This window comes from Carex rostrata, chromosome 31, assembly GCF_964058835.1.
Source record: "Carex rostrata chromosome 31, lpCarRost1.2, whole genome shotgun sequence".
Classification (NCBI taxonomy): Eukaryota; Viridiplantae; Streptophyta; class Magnoliopsida; order Poales; family Cyperaceae; genus Carex; species Carex rostrata.
The window spans coordinates 1,798,035-1,817,268 of record NC_135948.1 but is presented as its reverse complement, the minus strand read 5'-3'; the positions used below and the strand labels follow the sequence as shown (position 1 = coordinate 1,817,268).

At 32.7% G+C, this 19,234-nt stretch overlaps 1 protein-coding gene across 1 annotated transcript; it reads left to right on the top strand.

The window, feature by feature from the left end:
* The first annotated feature begins 12,212 nt into the window (after positions 1–12,212).
* Positions 12,213–12,614, top strand: LOC144547188 (uncharacterized). The gene has a single exon (XM_078295776.1). The coding sequence runs from the start codon at positions 12,213–12,215 to the stop codon at positions 12,612–12,614; it is 402 nt and encodes a 133-aa protein (XP_078151902.1).
* The last annotated feature ends 6,620 nt before the right edge of the window (positions 12,615–19,234 follow it).

The following is a 19,234-nucleotide window of genomic DNA, read 5'->3' as shown; positions in this document are numbered from 1 at the left end:
AACATTTGAATTAATTTTGTATAAAGTCAAGCGGTAAAAAAATGTTCAGAAAATGAATGCATCAAAATTAATTTATTAAGCTTCTAATTTTGACTGCTTGACTTTATAATAAATTAATTTGAATGTTTAAAATTTTTACATGTAGACGTATCACTCGTAAGATAAGCGGATCTCAACAGTTCGGATTCGTAATTTGAAGCCTATTAACAGATTTTAGACTTGAGTTCACCAAGAGACTTAGTGAACTTAAGAACACTCCAGTTCTATTCAATGACATCTTTTTATCCATTTACCTGACCAATACAGTATTAATAGGATAAGACATATAAGCATAATTTTTTTATTGTTTAACTTATCGGGTATAGATACTGCTAATTTTTTTTTTTTTGTTAACATAATGGGTAATAATATGAAAAATGTTTTCACCTTATCTGTTTTGTACCGTAGACACCTAAACTGTAAGCTAATATATATAAAAAAAAAAATCGTTAAAATGGAGAAAAAATGACACCTAATTTCATCCTCACTCCAATAAATATGTATGTCAAATGTGATGAATTTGGAAATGTTTTTATCACTTATGTCAAGCTTAAAACAACTTAACTTTCGAATCTCAAAATCACTAGAGTAACTAACTTCTTTCGAAAATGTTTTAAATTTGGAGCACTCTCTAGGTGTTACAAAAATCTATTAGTGAGAGAAAACGTATCTACATTTTCTGTCTTTCTTAGAAAATATTTCTTTTTTTAGCGAAAGAATTATATTTAGGCAAATTATTGTACTTTCCAATGCATTTTTATTTTTGGGTTTTCCTTTCGTATTTCTTACGAAATGAAAATGATCTTACAAATTAAATACATAATTGAGCGGTTTTAACTTCATATTAATATTTGAAGGAATGAAAAGCAGGATTTGACATGAGGAGATCTATCGGTTAATTAGCAACATTGACAGCGTGAAGAGATGTAAGAAATTGACAACAGAACTTGAATTGGGATCCTCTGTTCCAGAAAATGTACAAAACAGAGCATGTCACCACTTACTTCCAGTTATGCCCCATGAACTATTCTTATTTGCAAACCCAATTTTGAGTGGCAGATCAATAAATTATTCTGTTTCTTGAAACACAATCTATTGCATAAATGTTAGGGGTGTAAACAGATACGGATAATCCGCTCCGTATGCGTTCCGTATCCGGAAATTATCCGAATTCGGATTAAACGGATACATATAATTACAGATACGGATATTTTTTTTTTTTTTGCATATGGTAAAATAATGGCGAATATGGATACGGATAATTTCATGAAGATTTAAACAGAGCGGATATTTGGATGTATCTAGATCTGAAATTGCTCTCAACCGGCTCTGACTTTACTGTTCCAGATGGAAGTTGTTATATAATTATCTCATATTCATTTCAGTCTTGGTTATGGCCTATGAGATAAATGATAATACGATCCGGTTTCCAATTTAATATCTTTTTCACTAGTATTGGTGCTACAATAGCATTATTTCTATTTCTCCACTCTCTGTTATTTTTCATTCAAGACTTTAGTCTGTGAATACAATATGTTTTTAACCTCTGTTAAATTAGTTTTAGCTCTTGTTTCAAGGCAACAACAAAACATTTTTTTTTGCTATAAATCTCTGTTTCTTATTGGATAAGTCATTGGCAATGTCCTTATCTAGACACGTTGTTTTCCTCGAGAAAGCAAAATTGTATGCTACTGATGTTGATTATGAGTGGAGATAGTAACGTAACACAGGGACCCCTTTTTCTAGTTTTCAGGAGCTTCATAGTAAGTAAACACATGAGTGAGGCTACGGTATTATGTATAGCACAATTAATCTGTATTTTTGAATTAATTTTTTTAGATCAACTGATTTTTTATCTAATTAAAAAATAGTTAAAATGTTTTAAAAAATAGTTGAACAGTTCAGATGGATTATTTCTCAATCTATGAGAAATGGTGGAGGAAAAATTAAAATAAATTTGTCTGTGGTTATTAATTTACATACATACATGCATGAGTAGAACTACGGTGTTTTTAAGTTCACCAAGTCTTCTTGTAAACTCAATTGTAAAACATATCCGAATTTGACTTCAAATTACGAATCTGAACCATTGAATTCCATATACCTTACGAGTGATGTCTACATACAAAAAAAAAAAAAATCAAATCAATATTGTATAGAATCAAGTGATAAAACAAATATTAGAAAAATAATGCATTAAAATCAATTGATAAACTTTTTAATTTTGACCGCTTGATGTTATACTAAATTAATTTCTAAGTTTAAAATTTTTGTATCTAGACGCATCATTCGTAAGATAAATGAGTTCCAACGATTCATATTCATCATTAAAACCAATCCGATAGATTTTAGAGTTAAAGTTCACAAAAGAAATTTGATGAACTTACGAACACCCAAGTTCTATTCATACATACATACCTAAAAGTCTTTTTTTACCGTACTCATGTTAAATACATCTTTTTAAAATAATACAAGAAATTTATAAGATCATGATAAATAAATAGGAAGCGAAAAAAAAATTTGAAGTAATATAACTAAAGATTTTAGAAATTTATTTTTCTTTATATATTTACAAGTTATAATTATACCGGAAGCTAATATATATTGAATTTATCTTTCATTTTATCTCCAAAGTGAGCAAAGGTTATGTAGTTGGGAATTGGGATCCCTTGCGTGCAATCCGGAGACTTACATAACAGTTATGTGTTTTTATCATCATTTTGTTTTGTCAATATGCGAATCATGTACCATCTAATTTCTATAAATTCATATTGCTTGAAATAATTTGTTAGAGTTGCTTTAGAGTTGCTCTTTCTCTTACGAGTTATATATTCAATGAGACCTACCTGCTTTCTGTTCCAAAGATTTGTGCTGTTGCTTTCATTGACATAATCGCCTCAGTTTTTTTTTTTGAAAACCTTCGCAGAAGCTACGAAGTCGTGAGGGGGAATCGAACTCTCGACCTTTGAGTGCAACAACTCTATGACTTTTTCCTAGCCAATTGTACTACCTCCCCTTTCTCAATTGCCTCCTTAGTTACTTTAAAGAAAATTGAATAAAAGAAACACTGTCCCCTGAGGTCTCCAAAACATGTTCACAAGTCTTTGGATGCTAAAATGATGAGGTGATCCGTCAACCACTATGATTAAAGAGTAGAACTAAAGTGTTTGTAAGTTCACCAAAGAACTCAAGTCTAAAATTCGTCAAATCGGTTTCAAATGATGAATTCGAACCGTTAATACCCGTCTATCTTACGAATGATGCGTCTATATATGAAAATTTTAAATATTCAAATTAATTTAATATAAAGTCAAGCGGTCAAAATTAGAAGGTTAATAAATTAATTTTAATGCATTCATTTTTTAAATGTTTTTTTACCACTTGGTCCTATGCAAAATTAATTTCAATATTATATTTTTTTTACATGTAGACGCATCACCCGTAAAGTAGACGGATTTCAACAGTTCGGGTTTGTCGTTTAAAGCCGATTCGATGGGTTGTAGACTTGAGTTCACCAAGGGACTTGGTGAACTTAAGAACACTCTAGTGCTACTCATAATTAAAAGATAAAATTTCGGACTAAATATCAGTCTTTCGATCAAATAATTTATCTTCTTTTGATTATATGTATATTTTTATGTTTGTTTATGAGTATAAGTTTAAATTTATTAGAATACATACTCGCCACTAATTTATTTAATCTACCTTCTCTTGATGTTGATTTATTTTCATTTTTAAAATATCATTTAATCAATTTAACTTACATAATTTTTTAAAAGCTCCTTGTACATTTGCTAAGATAATTTGGTGATTGATTGAATTATTAGGTAAGAAATTGAATGATTGCAAAAATTATATCTTTTAGTATTAAATGAGATACTTTATTCCATTATTATTTCCTTTATAATTTTAGAGAAATCAAATTTTAAAATAAACACATTGCATTTCTAACAAAAGATTTATGTTGATCACTTGATTAATTTTTATCAATACATTTGAATCATCAAAATAATTCACCAAAGACAGGGAGTCCGCATCTTCTGCATTAACTCAAAAGAGCATCTTTTGTGTTTAATGCATCTAGACCGTCTAATTAGGATCATAGCTAATCCGATCCACACCTATGACGCACGAGATTCTTTAATATTAGTGCGGATCTCAATTGGATGGCTCATAATTATTAACGCACGTCCCATTAATACAGAGGATACGAATTCAAAGACAGGGGCCTCTTTTTTTATTCTCCTTTATTTTTATGCTTCTTTGCTTTCTCTTTTTGTTTAATTTTTTCAATTACAGTAGAAGGCACCACCGTTAACTAATGAGTGATTATAGAGTACAGCCAATTTCGTGTGTTTTAATTCGGTATTCTTGACAATGCTATATAGGTTTGGGTTCAAAATTAAAAGAATCCATCAATGAATTACTGAATTGGCCACCTACATCAATTGTAAGCTTGATTTGCTCATGGAAACAAGATTAATATTTTAAGAATATATTTGCAGACTTGGCTACGGTGCTATGGGTTGCATAGAGGCCTTCTGTGCTACGGCTCAATATTCAATTTTTTAAAATTCAAACGGTCGATCCGAACCATTCATCTTGTTCTCCATATTAATATGTGTTTGGAGATCAAATTTTACATTTTTTGAAAATTTTTTACTATTTTTTTAGATTTATTGAAAATCGCTGTTTTTCAGACAAATCTGGACCATAAAAAACAGCGATGTTCAATAAATCTAAAAAAATAGTAAAAAATTTCCAAAAAAATGTAAAATTTGGTCTCCAAACACATATTAATATGGAGAACAAGATGAACGGTTCGGATCGACCATTAGAATTTTGAAAAGTTGAATATTAAGCCGTAGCATGGGAGGCCTCTATGCAACCCATAACATATTAGCCAAATCCTATATTTGCTACCTAATAACCAAACACAATATTCTCTGTATATAGGAAACTTATGTTCGTAATTTAATTCAAAATTCTTTTGCGAATGTTTATCATTTAAACACTTGATTAGAATATTTAAATCAAGTGATTTTCTACCTATATAAAAAAAATTAAAAAAATTAAAAACTAAAAAAAAAAAAATGAAAATTTGACTTAAATTTTCATATAAAGATCATATTAAATAATTTAGTTTGACTATTTGAAATTGAGAAACGAAGATATAAATTGAATAATGCATATATCGCCATAGCCTCACTCTTATAATATAAAATAATATATTCACTCGTAGTATATAATTTTTTTTGGCCAATTTTAGACATTTTAACTAACTACTATGTATAATTTGAATCCGATTTAAAATCCGTTAAAATAATTAATGGATGACATTTAAATTCTCAGATTTTTTTTTTTTTTGGCTGAAAACCATAGGTGATTTTATTGATTAAAAAAGTTATAAAGTAGATGTTACATAAGATTAGATAACTAGTGTCTGTGAAAAACATACAGCTAAATAAAACAAAAAACGCACATGGGTATGTACCTCTTGTGGACGCAAATTGATCATCCTTGCTTGATTAGAGTGATAAGAGTCTAGCGATAGTGTCCTCTGTACACATATTGTTGGTCCCAAATGCACCTAGAGGAGGGGGGGGGGGGGGGTGGATAGGTCTTTTTATATTTTGTCTATTTAATAATGTTCTAGCGAGTCTATAAGTTATTCTTGGCGGAAACTAGAATAACTTTATCCTAAACTAAATGTAATGTAAATAAAGTAAATAGTAGAGTTTGGAGACACTTTACACGAGAGTTGTTTACGGAGTTCGGCACTAACGCCTATGTCTTCGGGGCTCGCGCCTTTCTTTACCCAATGATTTACAAGGTGGAACCGGTGAGCCCTTACAATCTTCTGGGAAGTCACACGGCCCTAACAAGACAAAATGATTCGCGAGGACTCAAGGATTGCTAGGTTAGCACAAAGCTCGAAGTAGTAAATGATTCGATCACGTAGGATCACTCTAGGAGTTGGTTGATTGATTGAATAAGCTTGAGATTGATTGTGTATATTGAAGTTTGAGTGCACAAGCAACAACGGTTTTCTCTAGATCTGTAAATACGAAATATTAAAGTTGGAGCGGCTAGAGTTGTTCTCCAAACCTTGGTATAGCTTCTATTTATAGGGAGCTGATAAAAATGAAGTAAGTGGTGCTGACCGTTGTAACGATACAGGGGACCGTTACAACAGTAGGTTAATCTGAGCGATTTGGAGTGTAATGGTGGTTACTATTGATAACGGTCAATGACCGTGACAACGGTTCCCATCACGAAAATCCTCTGAGGATTTATTTATTCCGTTGCAACGGTCACTGGACCGTTACAACGGTAGGACTCACTTAGGTCAATCTCAAGTTTATTTTACCAATCTTACATATACGTTATCCTTAATCTTAAGTTAATGCTTTTGCTATCCAGTGTCTTGTGCTTCATGACTACATCATTGATGTTGTATTGCAATTCATTAATTCATCCTTGATGTGTAATTACTGATCCATCACTTATCATGAACCTGCACAAATACTCAAGAAGGAAAACTGTAAAATGCAATTGTGTATGTTTTGCAAATCCAGTCAAACGGATAAGTCGAGGGCTCCCAAGGCCAACACATATCACAGTTGAGAAGGCACTGAATCCAAACTAGACCGAAAACTGAATCGACCGGACCAAGACAATCACTCATCAGCTGAGCAGGCACTGAATCAAACCAGATTGGAAACTAAATCAACTAGTCAATGACAATCACCTTGAAACAAAAAAAGAAGAAGAAGAGGCGGAAAACAACACATAACATCATCATTACAAAATTGACATTTATTTCCTAACTGAACATTTATTCTAATATATATATAAAGTAACTATATGTATAACTCGTTCCACCCACTCTTCCGTTGTCAATGAGGGGAAGAAGAGCTCAAGAGAAGGTAAGAAAAAACAAACTGCTGGTATTGGAGAATAAAAACCCCTAAAATGATGATGTGAAGAGCGATGACCAGATTCACGAAGTGAAATAATAAAAAAAATGGTTGCCAAATCTATTAGATGGAAGTACCGGCTTGAACGAGAACGAAGGAATGAGCATTGGCCAGATCCACTAGGCGGAAGCACCGAAAACAATAACCAAATCCATCAGACAAAAGCACTGACTCAAATGAAAAAAATGAATAGAAAGAAGATATGAAAAAAGTGGAGGAGAGGAGAGATTGGGGGAGGGGGGGCATCACGATTTTTTTTTTGCCTAGCTTTACGCCTTAAGCGGCACCGCTCTCTGCTCTATTTTTTTTTCTCAGATTTTTATTGAATTTGAATTCACATCTAAATTTTGTCAAATGTCAATTAAATTTGTATTTGAATTGTACCGAAATCCGATTGCAATCAGATCTAACTGACATCCCAAGTAACAAGATCACCTTGAAATTTTATTACGTACACATTACCATGCCGATTCAATCTGGTATGGAAGTTCGTGTTTCATGATTTCATCTGAGATGCTTCTTTTTTATTTCCATCATTCATTGCTTTAAAATCAAACCAGTACCCCGCCAATTTTTGGGTCCGGATCCTATAGTAACTCAACTTTTGGGTTTTAGATTGAGACCGTCCAATTTGAATTCATCGCTTGAGATCGCCTCGGGATTCGGATTCATTGCTCGGGATGTGTGTGATTCACTTCGGATGAATGATCACAAATTCGAATCAGACGATCGCAATCTAAAAATCAACTTTTGAATTACTACACTGAATCTGAATTCCCAATTTTTGTCAATAACAAGCACACGCGTTGCTCCTCATTTTAGTGGCTTTCAAGTTTAAGGACGGCATGCACGGTATATTGCACAAAGTTTCAACACCTACAAATAATTAGATAAATATTTAAACAAAAATGTTAAAAACTACTTTTGTGATTTTTAAAGACCAAACAGTCAATCCAAACTGCTCAACATGATCTCTATATTATAATGTGTTTGTAGATCAAATTTTACAATATTTTTGAATTTTTTTACTATTTATTAAGTATTTACAAAGGAGCTAGATAATTGTACCCTCGAGTAATTCCCCCAAGTAGTTTAACAGGAAAAACTTCCAATGTTGTATAACTTCTATTTTCAGCGCTAATATCCAAACATTTAAAGCTATGTTTATAACATTTTAAAATGTTACTCACAAACATTTAAACCTCTATCTAAAATCATTTAAATTCTAAATTTAGATAGTTTTAAGTCCTAACTGCTTTTGTCTTTGAGCCAAAAGATAAAAGATTCCTTTCACCCATATTTTTTTTTTCCTCTGATCATTCTCGCCCATTTTTTCGACAATCTGTGATGAATTTTGCGAATAAAAATACAAACATTTTTTACTCAATTTCTCTTTCAAATGAGATCCACGAAAAATAACTTTCGAGTTATATTTGTGTCGTCTTTTTTTACAACTTTAATCGCTATGACTTTCAGTTTTTTTATCACTTCATGTACAAAGCTCATGTACAAAGCCTTGAAAATTTTAATAGTTGTAGACTGCAATTTAAAAACTTGAAAATTTAAAGTGCTCACGAGTTTTACTTAAAAAAACAAATGACTTTAAAATTACTCAAAAATATTTCTTCATAGATCTTATTTGAAAGATAAAATCGAATAGAAAACGTTCGTATTTTTATATTCGTAAAATTCATCACGGGTCGTCGAAAAAATAGAATAAAATGATCAGAGAAAAAAAAAGTTGGTGAAAATAATATTTTCTTTTTTGGCTTAAAGACAAAAATAGTTAATAGTTAAAACTATCTAGAAACATTTTCAGATAGAGGTTCAAATACTTGTGAGTAATATTTTAAAAAATTATAAACATAGCTTTAAATGTTTGAATATTAGCACTGAAAATGGAAGTTAGACAACATTGGAAGGTTTTTCTATTAAAATACTTAGGGGACGCACTCGGGTATGATGGCTCAGGGGATCAGAACATTTCTCATTTACAAAAATATTGTTTTTCAGTGGTTCATAATTGTCTAAAGCAACAGTTTTATAAAATACTTTATAAATAATAAAATAATTCAAAAAAATATATAAAATTTGATCTCCAAGAACATTTTAATATAGATATCATGTTGAATGGTTTAGATCGACTGTTTGAATCTTGAAAATCATAAAACCGAATTGTTATAAGATATTATAACTTACAATTATTGCAAGTGGATCCCTCCTTTTACGATAACTATGTTGTTAACATCAAATAACTATATATGTTTATAAATAATGAACATTTGTTAAATTAAATGTTATATGTTTGTCAAACGTCATATTTGTTAGTCCCATAAAAAATTGATTTCTGACAAATCTAATAGGTAGTCCATATGAATTGTCTTCTCACCATGATTATACAAGCTATTACAAGAAAATATGAGTATCTGCGAGTATGATTTTCATATGTTTTTTAGTTAAGACTGTTTACAGTGACTAATAGAATAATTAAAAAAAAAATCTGATTATTGATTACAAAAAACCTAGCAAAGGTGGCGGAAAAGGCGACAAAGAAGGCGATTTTGGCGATGATTCAGTAAAAAATCTATCAATTCTCAGCAAGTAGTACATTCAGACGACCCTATTTAAATTGCATTTCACACCGATTCTCACTACAAATATAAAAATATAGATCTAAATATAAAAATATTAATTTCTTTAATTCTTTTCTAAAGAATAAATATTTTTTATTTTTATAGTTTAATTTCCTTTAGAAAAAATTGCACATGCTGGTCCTGCATTTTATGCGGCCATCATCATCTATGTTGTCAGCACTGGATTCACTTGAAAATAAAAGTCTTAGGACAATATGGAGACCTAAAACCTTTCTGGAAGCTTAGCTGGCAAATTAAGTAGATTTCACAAGAAAGAATTGTAATGTATTTTGTTTGAGTGAGTGTTTTTTTTTTTTTTTTAAATAATAAAATTGAGAACTGGAGTCTTGAGATTATCTTGTCATTTCACTTCTTTTCTTCATTATTCTGGATAGTTAAAGAGTCAAAAATTGCTTTTAATTGAATTTTAAGTTTTTCGATAAGCCATAACAGCTCCATTCAAAATATGATAGCAGAGTAAGTCCGATGGATTTTGGATCTACGTTTTTGGATCCGATGAGCACAAGATCTATCTGATGCATTTTAAGATTTGTTTGTGCAAATTTCAAAGAAGAGAAGGTACTAATTTTAAGTCTGATGGATTTTGAATCTACGTTTTTGGATCCGATGAGCACAAGATCTATCTTATGCGTTTTAAGATTTGTTTGTGCAAATTTCAAAGAAGAGGAGGTACTAATTTTAAAGTGCATCGGACGACTTCCGTACTCATCAAACTTTGCTCTCAAATACTAAGATGTTGTTTTTTTTTTTTTTTAATTTGGTTTCTTTTTCATAAGTAATTTTGTTTATGAGATGTGAGGATCTCTCACCATAGACATCACATGTTAAGTGCCATAAGTTATTTTTCACTTGCATTAAAATATTCAGAATTAATGCAGTCGACTGCATTAATTCTGTATTTTCATCAAATAATTATTTCAACGCTCTCTTGTGATCCAACCGGTGTCATCATTTTTAGAAGTCCCTCTCTCTCTCTCGTAATTCTGAAAAGTCACTCTTTCTCTCTTATATCCCTTCTCTTTTTTTTTTTGAGAAAGTTGGCAGTGGCTGCCAATCTGTATTGATAAAAATTAAAATATTACATAATAACGTTCATTCTTTAAACTACACCCACAACTACTACATCCTTCTTTCTGGCTTGTATAAGACCCAGAGACTATTTAAAAAACGTGAAACCGTGAGAAATATATATATATATATATATATATATATATATAGAGAGAGAGAGAGAGAGAGTTAGGCTGGGGTGCTATGGATAGCATAGTGGCATCTATGCTACGGCTCAATATTTGAGTTTTCAAAATCCAAACGGTCGATCTGAACCGTTCATCTTATTCTCCATATTAATATCTGCTTGGAGACCAAATTTTACATTTTTCTGAATTTTTTTACTATTTATTAAGTATTTTACAAAATTGTTGATCCAACGGTGGCTGCACAAAACAGTAAAACCGTTGGATTAGCGATTTTCAAAGTGGCTTAATAAATAGTAAAAAAATTCAGAAAATTATAAAATTTGGTCTCCAAGCAGATATTAATATGGAGAATAAGATGAACGGTTCGGATCGACCGTTTGGATTTTGAAAACTCGAATATTGAGCCGTAGCATAGAGGCCACTATGCTATCCATAGCACCCAGCCTAACTCATATATATATATATATATATATATATATATATATATATATATATAAAATGAGTCGAAGAAGAAACAAAAATATATAGATTGGGAAGGGAAGGAGAAAGAAAATGAGGAGAAAGAAAGAAAATGAGGAGAAAGAAAATGAGGAGAAGAAGAAACAAAAATTAGTCATGAATGGAAGTTTGCAACGGAAAAAAAAATTGATTTTCAATTATTCGTTAATGTGGTAATTAAAAAAATTCTAATTTTAATTTCAGAGATGTAGAGATTTAGAAATTAAGAGAGTTTTAATTTTTAAAAGATAGTTAATAGTTATTTAAAAACCATATTTTTAGACGTCTTAATTATAAGTTGTAAGGATGTAAATGTTCTAATTAGCTATAACTTTTCAGACGTGTGTAATGTATTTGATCGGAATTAAGAGAGTATAACATTTTTTTCCTCGTTTACGACGGATTTATAGAGTTCATCTATAGCTCCAAAAAAATTGCGTTATGTTGATTATAAGAGCCTGTTACCATGTATATCTAATCCAATTTACTCTAACACGGCCCCAGTCTGAAATTAAATACAAGACAACAATAGGCCCATAGTTGTTTTTTTTTTATCTTTTCGATAGGCCCATTTTTATTTCAGAGAACAAAAAATATTATTTTTGCCAATTAACCGGAAAAAAGTTTCGATATTAATTATAATAGTAACTTAGTAATGCATAAATTTGATGACGTTTCTGTTATAGCGAGAACAAAGGAATCGTTATTACAATAATAAACATAAAAATATTATTGTGTAGTGAAATTTTGAGTGTTTAAAAATATTTCTTGTCTATACATACCTCTCTGGGACTCTCTATCTCTCTCTCTCTTACTCTCATGCACACACTCTTTCTCTCTAAACAATGGCGTACAATGAAAGAAGGCACCAATCCTCCATCTTGGACTCCTTCACTACACTCTCTCCTCTCCCTTACCCTATCATACTAATCCTAGCAATGGTACTTTTCTTCCTTGCCATCTCTTTCTTTTTTACTTTTGGAGATTTCATAGAGGCAGCGGAAGAGAAAATTAGTTTGGTTCTTCTGGTAGTGCCACTGGTACTCATCCTGTTGATCCGATGGTTATCTTCAATCGAGAGCTTTCATGGCCTTGTTGGGTTCTATCACGACAACCGCCGCCATCTGATGAACTGTGATCAATTAAATGAAGGAGGCTCGTCGCCATGGGGTGTAGCAGCTTTGGTGGTTTTGATTTTGATCTTGGCATTCTTCCACTCTACTTTCCAAAATATGTGGAGGCTATGATCTCTTTTTATAATATATGTTATTGTTACTTTTTTAATATGTATGTAGGCATAATTATATATTATTGATATAATTATTTGCTCTAAATAAATAATATTTTAATATAGAATTGTTTTCTGCTTTTTTTTAACTTATTTATTTTGGAATGCTTTATCTGTACATATAGTTCGAATAACAAAAATGTAATGGGGTAGATATAAAATAGTTTAATTAATCAATCCGATGGAAATATGTAGGTACAAAAAATCCAATATTTTCTGAATGAGCTCTATTTCTCGGATTATACATTTACAATTAGTCGACCTTCTACGCATACTGCACTACTAAAATTTTATTCATTGCTATGTAATAGCACCACCTAATTTTATTGTACATTTATTTGGTACTTTTGAAATACTATGGAACTATCAAAATCATAATAATAGATATGTATTTCTTGTTATTCAAATAAGGAGTCTATCAAATTCGGCCTAATTTATAAGTCATTTAGGCTTGTATCAAACAATTTAAAATATATAATTAAGGATAGAATTATAACAACTTGTAATGAATATTATCAATCAAATTTTAAACTAGTTGATCAAATCTTGGCATATGCATCAACAATTCCTTTTGTACTGGGATATACATTTTCTTTCTAAGAACTTTATTTCATTTTTACAAATGATGTATTGATCACTACGCAAGGAATCGCTAAAATAATAATAATAATAAAAAAAAGCTACAGTCTAGTATAAAAGTGTCGGCATGAAATTTCTACTATACAATTTCCGATCTCTGTTTTAATTTCATTAGGACGCTACTATACAAACCCAAAAAGTTGATCATCAGCTTGAATTAGGATTTGTTCCTATTGAAGCGACTTTTGCAGCAAATTAGACACAATTATTCTTTACGCAGTCACACGAATGGCCACACCACATGTTGCACAAAGATGCCAGAGCTCCTTTCCCCCCCTGCAGGAGGAGTGCGTATCCTCTGAGATATCTCAACTTTTGCGTGACCGACGTGTCCGGTGCCTATTCGGGGTGATGTAGGGGGTCAGTGTCATGTGGGCTTTGAGATTCGTGCAGAACGTCTTTAAACGGTTAGAATTTTTCATAAAGTCACGCAAAGTTTGAGATATCTCAGAGGATACGAATTCCTGCAGGAGTGCAGGTGCGCTTCTGTTGGCGGATCCAAAGTGGATAAAGATAAAAGCGAAAAGAGAGTTTGTTAAAGCATAATTGCAACAAGAAGAAAGGAACCTTCGATACATGTAAATTTCATGTCAAGCTTCCATTCTATACAGACAGATTAGGGGATGCTGGCACTCAACCATACAAAAATCGTCAAATCCATGCTTAGTTTCAAAAAGAATTAAACAAGCGTTAAAATCTTTCTCGGACAAGGACACTGAAAACAGTAAACTAAGAAGAAATATACAATTACAATGTTTGGGTAGCCTTAATTTCTTTTTAGTAAAACGAAGATGTATGCATGTTATTTTTTGTGAAGAGATGCGAATTTGAGAAGACAAAATATATTTCTATTTCTTGTTGCATATATGTTACAAAAGAGGAGATGATTATTTATACCATCTCTATCCTATTGTACCGTTGGTACTCATTTGGTATCTAACGGTAACTTCTATTTTATAATTTTACAATACTACCATTTTTCCTATTTTACAATTCTACCCTTCAATTATTTAATTATTCTCAACACTCCGCCTCAAGTTAGGATTATAGATATCGAGTAATCCTAGCTTGCATGTATTTTTTTCAAATGGTTTTGGATCCAACCCTTTAGTAAAAACATCCGCTAGTTGATCTTCACTTCGAACAAACGGTGTTTCTATTTCCTTGGTGTTACATTCAGAAATTTTAAAACTTGATTAAATTGATAAATCGATCAATTGGCTTAAATAAAAAGTTTAATTAACTTAACGATCGTTCAGAAATTTTCTGACCGACTAAAACGAAACAAAAATTTTGTAATATAAATAATGTATGAAATTATGTATAATAAAATTTAAAGATTTAGAAATAAAATAAAATATAACACTAGGAATAAAATTATAATTATTCGGTAAATTAGAAACTTAGAAAATCCGTTACAATTCTTTTTAATTGTGAGGAAAGAAGAAATTTATTTAATTAGATTCGTATGAATAAATAAGTAATTGAATTCCAAATAAAAATATAATTATACGAAAATATTCGTACAAATAAAATATAGAATTTATAAAGCTCATTTATTTAGAACTTTTAGAAAATTAATTGAATATGCATAATTATATAAAAGGAAATCAAATTATTTGAATCTTAAATTGAGAGATAAATATACGAATTATATGTACAAATATGGTTACAAAAATATTATGAAACTTCGACTCGAATTTATAAAAGAAACGAACCATAAATCAATTAAATGAGACTATACTTGAATTTCAGAATTTTGTGAACCCTTAGATTTATTTCAACACGGATCTTAAATGTTGTAAATTAAATGTTGGAATGTTATTAACCACCCATCCCACCCAGCACGAATCTTAAAGCAACCCATTTAATCCCACCCCTCTCCCTTCTCTCTTTCTCTCCTCTCCTTCCCAAACCGTGACAGAACCCCAGCCCCCCTTCCCCTGTCTACGCCAAACCAGGGGACTCCGCCCTCCCCTCTCCCGTCGCCGGCGAACCCACCGAAACCGCTCCCCTTGCTCTCCTCTCTTCCTCTCTGCCGTGACAGCCCCAAACCCGCCCCCTCCCCTCTCTTCTACACCGAAAACAGGGCCCCGCCCCTCCCCTTCCGCCGCTGCCACGGCTAGCAGCCGCCGCCCCCACTCTCTCCTCTCTTTCCTTCTCGGTCTGACCCACCAGACCCGCCCGAAGCCCCTGCCCCTCCTCCTCTTTTCCCGCCTCCCCTCCTCTCCCGTGAAACCCTAGAAACTGGGTTTAGGCGGGGTGCTGCCCCGGTGTTGGCTTGGTGCCGTGATGGTGATGGCTTGGTGTTGCTATGGTGCTCGCTTGTGCTCGAGTGAGATGGCCACAAGGCGAGATGAAACCCTCGGAACCGATCCCTTGTTTCGACCTTTTCTTTTTCGGTTAATTTCTAAAATTCTTGATTTGTGTTTTGATGAATCGATTAATGTCGTAGCACTTGAATTGACTAATTATCGAAGGACGGGTTGTTGATTTTCCCGACTCGATCGAATTGCTCGAATAAATTAAGTATAAGGGGCTATGTTGCAAATGATTTTTATTAAGGGTCGGAATTGTAAAATGTATGACCATAGTGATTTGTATGAATTAAAGGGGCTAAAATATTGAAATGAATATGACATGATGTGTATGTGTAAATAGAATTGGATTTCGGCTTTGAGAATTAAAATAATGGAATTGGAGTAAATTGTGAATTGTTAATTAGAGGCTTAAACCTTTGCTAAAATTTGGTCCTTTAATTAAAGTAAGTAGATGTGATGATTTTAAAAATTACTAGGATCGAATTGCAAATGTTTAGAGTAAAGCGGTATAATTGCAAAGCAGACGCCATTGTGGGAAATTTATATTGATTGAGGACCAATATGAAAAAGATGTGAATTTATATGGAATGATGGCCGTGACTTTATTGTTGGGCTATACTTGAATTAAAATGAAATAGTTTAAATAACTTTGCCTTTGAATTGGTTTGATTAACGACATGATATATATATATATATATATTTGTGCATACTTGGGTCCAATGCTAGAATGTAAAAGAAACTGAAATTTGATTTAGCTTTTAAATAAGATTATGATAAGGAAAGTATAAAGAAAATAATATCACTCAAGTACGCAGATAAATTGTCGAACAATGATTTAAATTAAGTATACGTATAATATAGGTGTAGGCTCAGTCGAGCCAGATTTCGCGAGGCAATTCGAGACGCCTGATCTTTAAATTAAGCGGTACGCTCGTCATAATAAGGTGCGGGATTCTTGGACTTGTTTGATACTTTATTTTCAGGAATTAAACTGTTTATTCGTTTGTCATGTTGAATGATTAATTGTTGCATATTTTGGAATTCATGCTGCATATTGATTCTTGCATAAATGAGAATGATTTGAATTGATAGGTTAAGTTTAACTGGCATGTTGGTATGGTTATTAGTTGTTTAGTTCTATTAATTGTGCTTGTTGTGAATGAATCTGCCAGGCCGACCTGTTTAGGTGGCTGGTTAAGGTAACGGTGACCTATCCGTTGACCGGTGTTTATGAATTTGCCAGGCCGACCTGTTTAGGTGGCTGGATAGGGTGACGCTGCTGACTTATGCGTTTGACCTGTTAGAATTTGCCAGACCGACCTGTTTAGGTGGCTGGATAGGGTGACGCTGCTGACTTATGCGTTTGACCTGTTATGGATTTGCCAGACCGACCTGTTAAGGTGGCTGGATAAGGTGACGGTGACCTATCCGTTGACCATGTGTAATGAATTGTGCGAGGCTGACCTGTATGTGTGGTTTTGATATATTTGCTTGAGATTTAGCAAAGTGGACCTGTATATGTAACTTTGATTCCGTGTGATTGCATTTGTCAAGTTGACCTGTATTGGTGACTTGTAACCGGATCTTAGAAAATGGTTAAGCCAAACAGCAATTGCAGATGGGTGTCTGATAAAGGGTCCAGCTTGGTTGGCCATCTGTAGGCGCTTGTAACCCTACAGATGTGGGTTTGATAACGGTTCAGCTCGAAAGAACATCTGTAATTGCTACCAGCCCTAACGAACTGAGTTAGGAATCGAGTTAAGCCAAAATATATGTTGTGTTTTGAAATCCATATTGAAAACTCCGTAAACTGTGTTTCAGGTTGATTAACTGTTGTCGAGTAGTGGCATTATGTTATTTATGTTTTCGTATATATCGGTTTGCATTGTTATTGTTTGGGTTTCATTGTTGAATATAGAGTTTGATTGCAAGTCCAATAATCTAAACTGTGGCAAATTCGCACTGAGAATTTATTCTCACCCCCACCCTCCCGATTATTTTCAGGTTTGTTACTCGGACGCAGCAGATGAGGATATTGACAATGCATATAAAAGATCCACTGCCTTGCGTGTATATGTGACGCTTGATTTATACACGCGGCAGGCTGTCAGACCCGGTGGATTTGGGGTGTGACACTTGGCTTGAACCTTTTCTCTAATAAAATGACAATCGACTTCTATGTGTTTGGTTCGTTCGTGAAATACGGGATTTTGAGCAATGTGACATGCGGAGTTGTTGTCACAATACATTTTCATGGGTTGATTAACGTTGATTCCCATGTCTTTGAGCAATTGCTTGAGCCATATCAATTCGCTTGCGGTTGATGCCATGGCTCGATATTCCGCTTCCGCGCTTGATCGTGCCACGACATTTTGCTTCTTGCTTTTCCATGTGACTAAATTTCCGCCTACAAATGTGCAAAAGCCGGTGGTGGATTTTCTATCAAAGCTACCGGCCCAGTCTGCATCGGAATAGCCACATATTGCATTAGAATTATTCTTCTTCATCCATATTCCCTTTCCGGGATTTCCTTTTAAATATCTCAAAATTCTATTTATGGCCTCTAAATGTGGTGTTCTTGGTGAATGCATAAATTTACTAATTTGGCTTACGGAAAAAGAAATATCCGGACGGGTTACCGTGAGGTAAATTAATTTTCCTACAAGTCTTTGAAATTGGTTTATATTTTCTAAGGGCTCACCATCCTCGGTATTTAATTTATATTTATTATCTATTGGTGTAGAGGCCGGTTTACAACCTAACTTACCGGTTTCTTTTAACAAGTCTAAAGTATATTTTCTTTGTGAAATTAATAGGCCTTTGTTAGAAAATGCAACTTCTATTCCTAGGAAGTATTTTAAATATCCTAAATCTTTAATGTCAAATTTTTCTTTTAATTGGGATTTGATTTTTCTAATTTCTTCTAAATTATTTCCGGTGATTATTAAATCATCTACATATACTAGCACAAGAGTTGTATTTTTTCCTTCACTTTTTGCAAACAATGAATGGTCGGCATTGCTAATTTTAAAATTGCAAGAAATTAAATATGAGCTAAGTTTGTCATACCATGCTCGTGGAGATTGCTTCAATCTATATATTGATTTGTTTAATCTACAAACAAGATTAACATTTTTTTTCTTGTACATGACCCGGTGGTAGAGTCATATAAACCTCTTCCTCAAGTGTTCCTTGAAGGAATGCATTTTTCACGTCCATTTGGTATAGGTTCCATCCATTGTTTACGGCAATGGAAAATAAGACCCGAACGGTATTCATTTTTGCAACCGGTGCAAACGTTTCATTATAATCTATGCCATAGGTTTGTGTAAATCCTTTGGCTACTAACCTTGCTTTGTACCGTTCTATTGTACCATCACAATTATATTTGGTTTTGTAAACCCATTTGCAACCAACGGGTTTTTTATTTTTTGGTAATGGAACAATTACCCATGTTTCATTTTTTTCTAGAGCTTTTAGCTCTTCTTTCATGGCTTTATCCCAAGTTGGATTTTGAATGACCTCTTGATAATTTTTTGGTTCTATTTCTTTTTCTATGGTTGTGAGAAATGCTTGATATGAAGGCGAAATTCTATTGTATGAAACAAAATTTTGTATG

Excerpts from the sequence above, each read along its gene's own strand:
- LOC144547188 (XM_078295776.1), top strand. The coding sequence starts at position 12,213 with ATGGCGTACAATGAAAGAAGGCACCAATCCTCCATCTTGGACTCCTTC.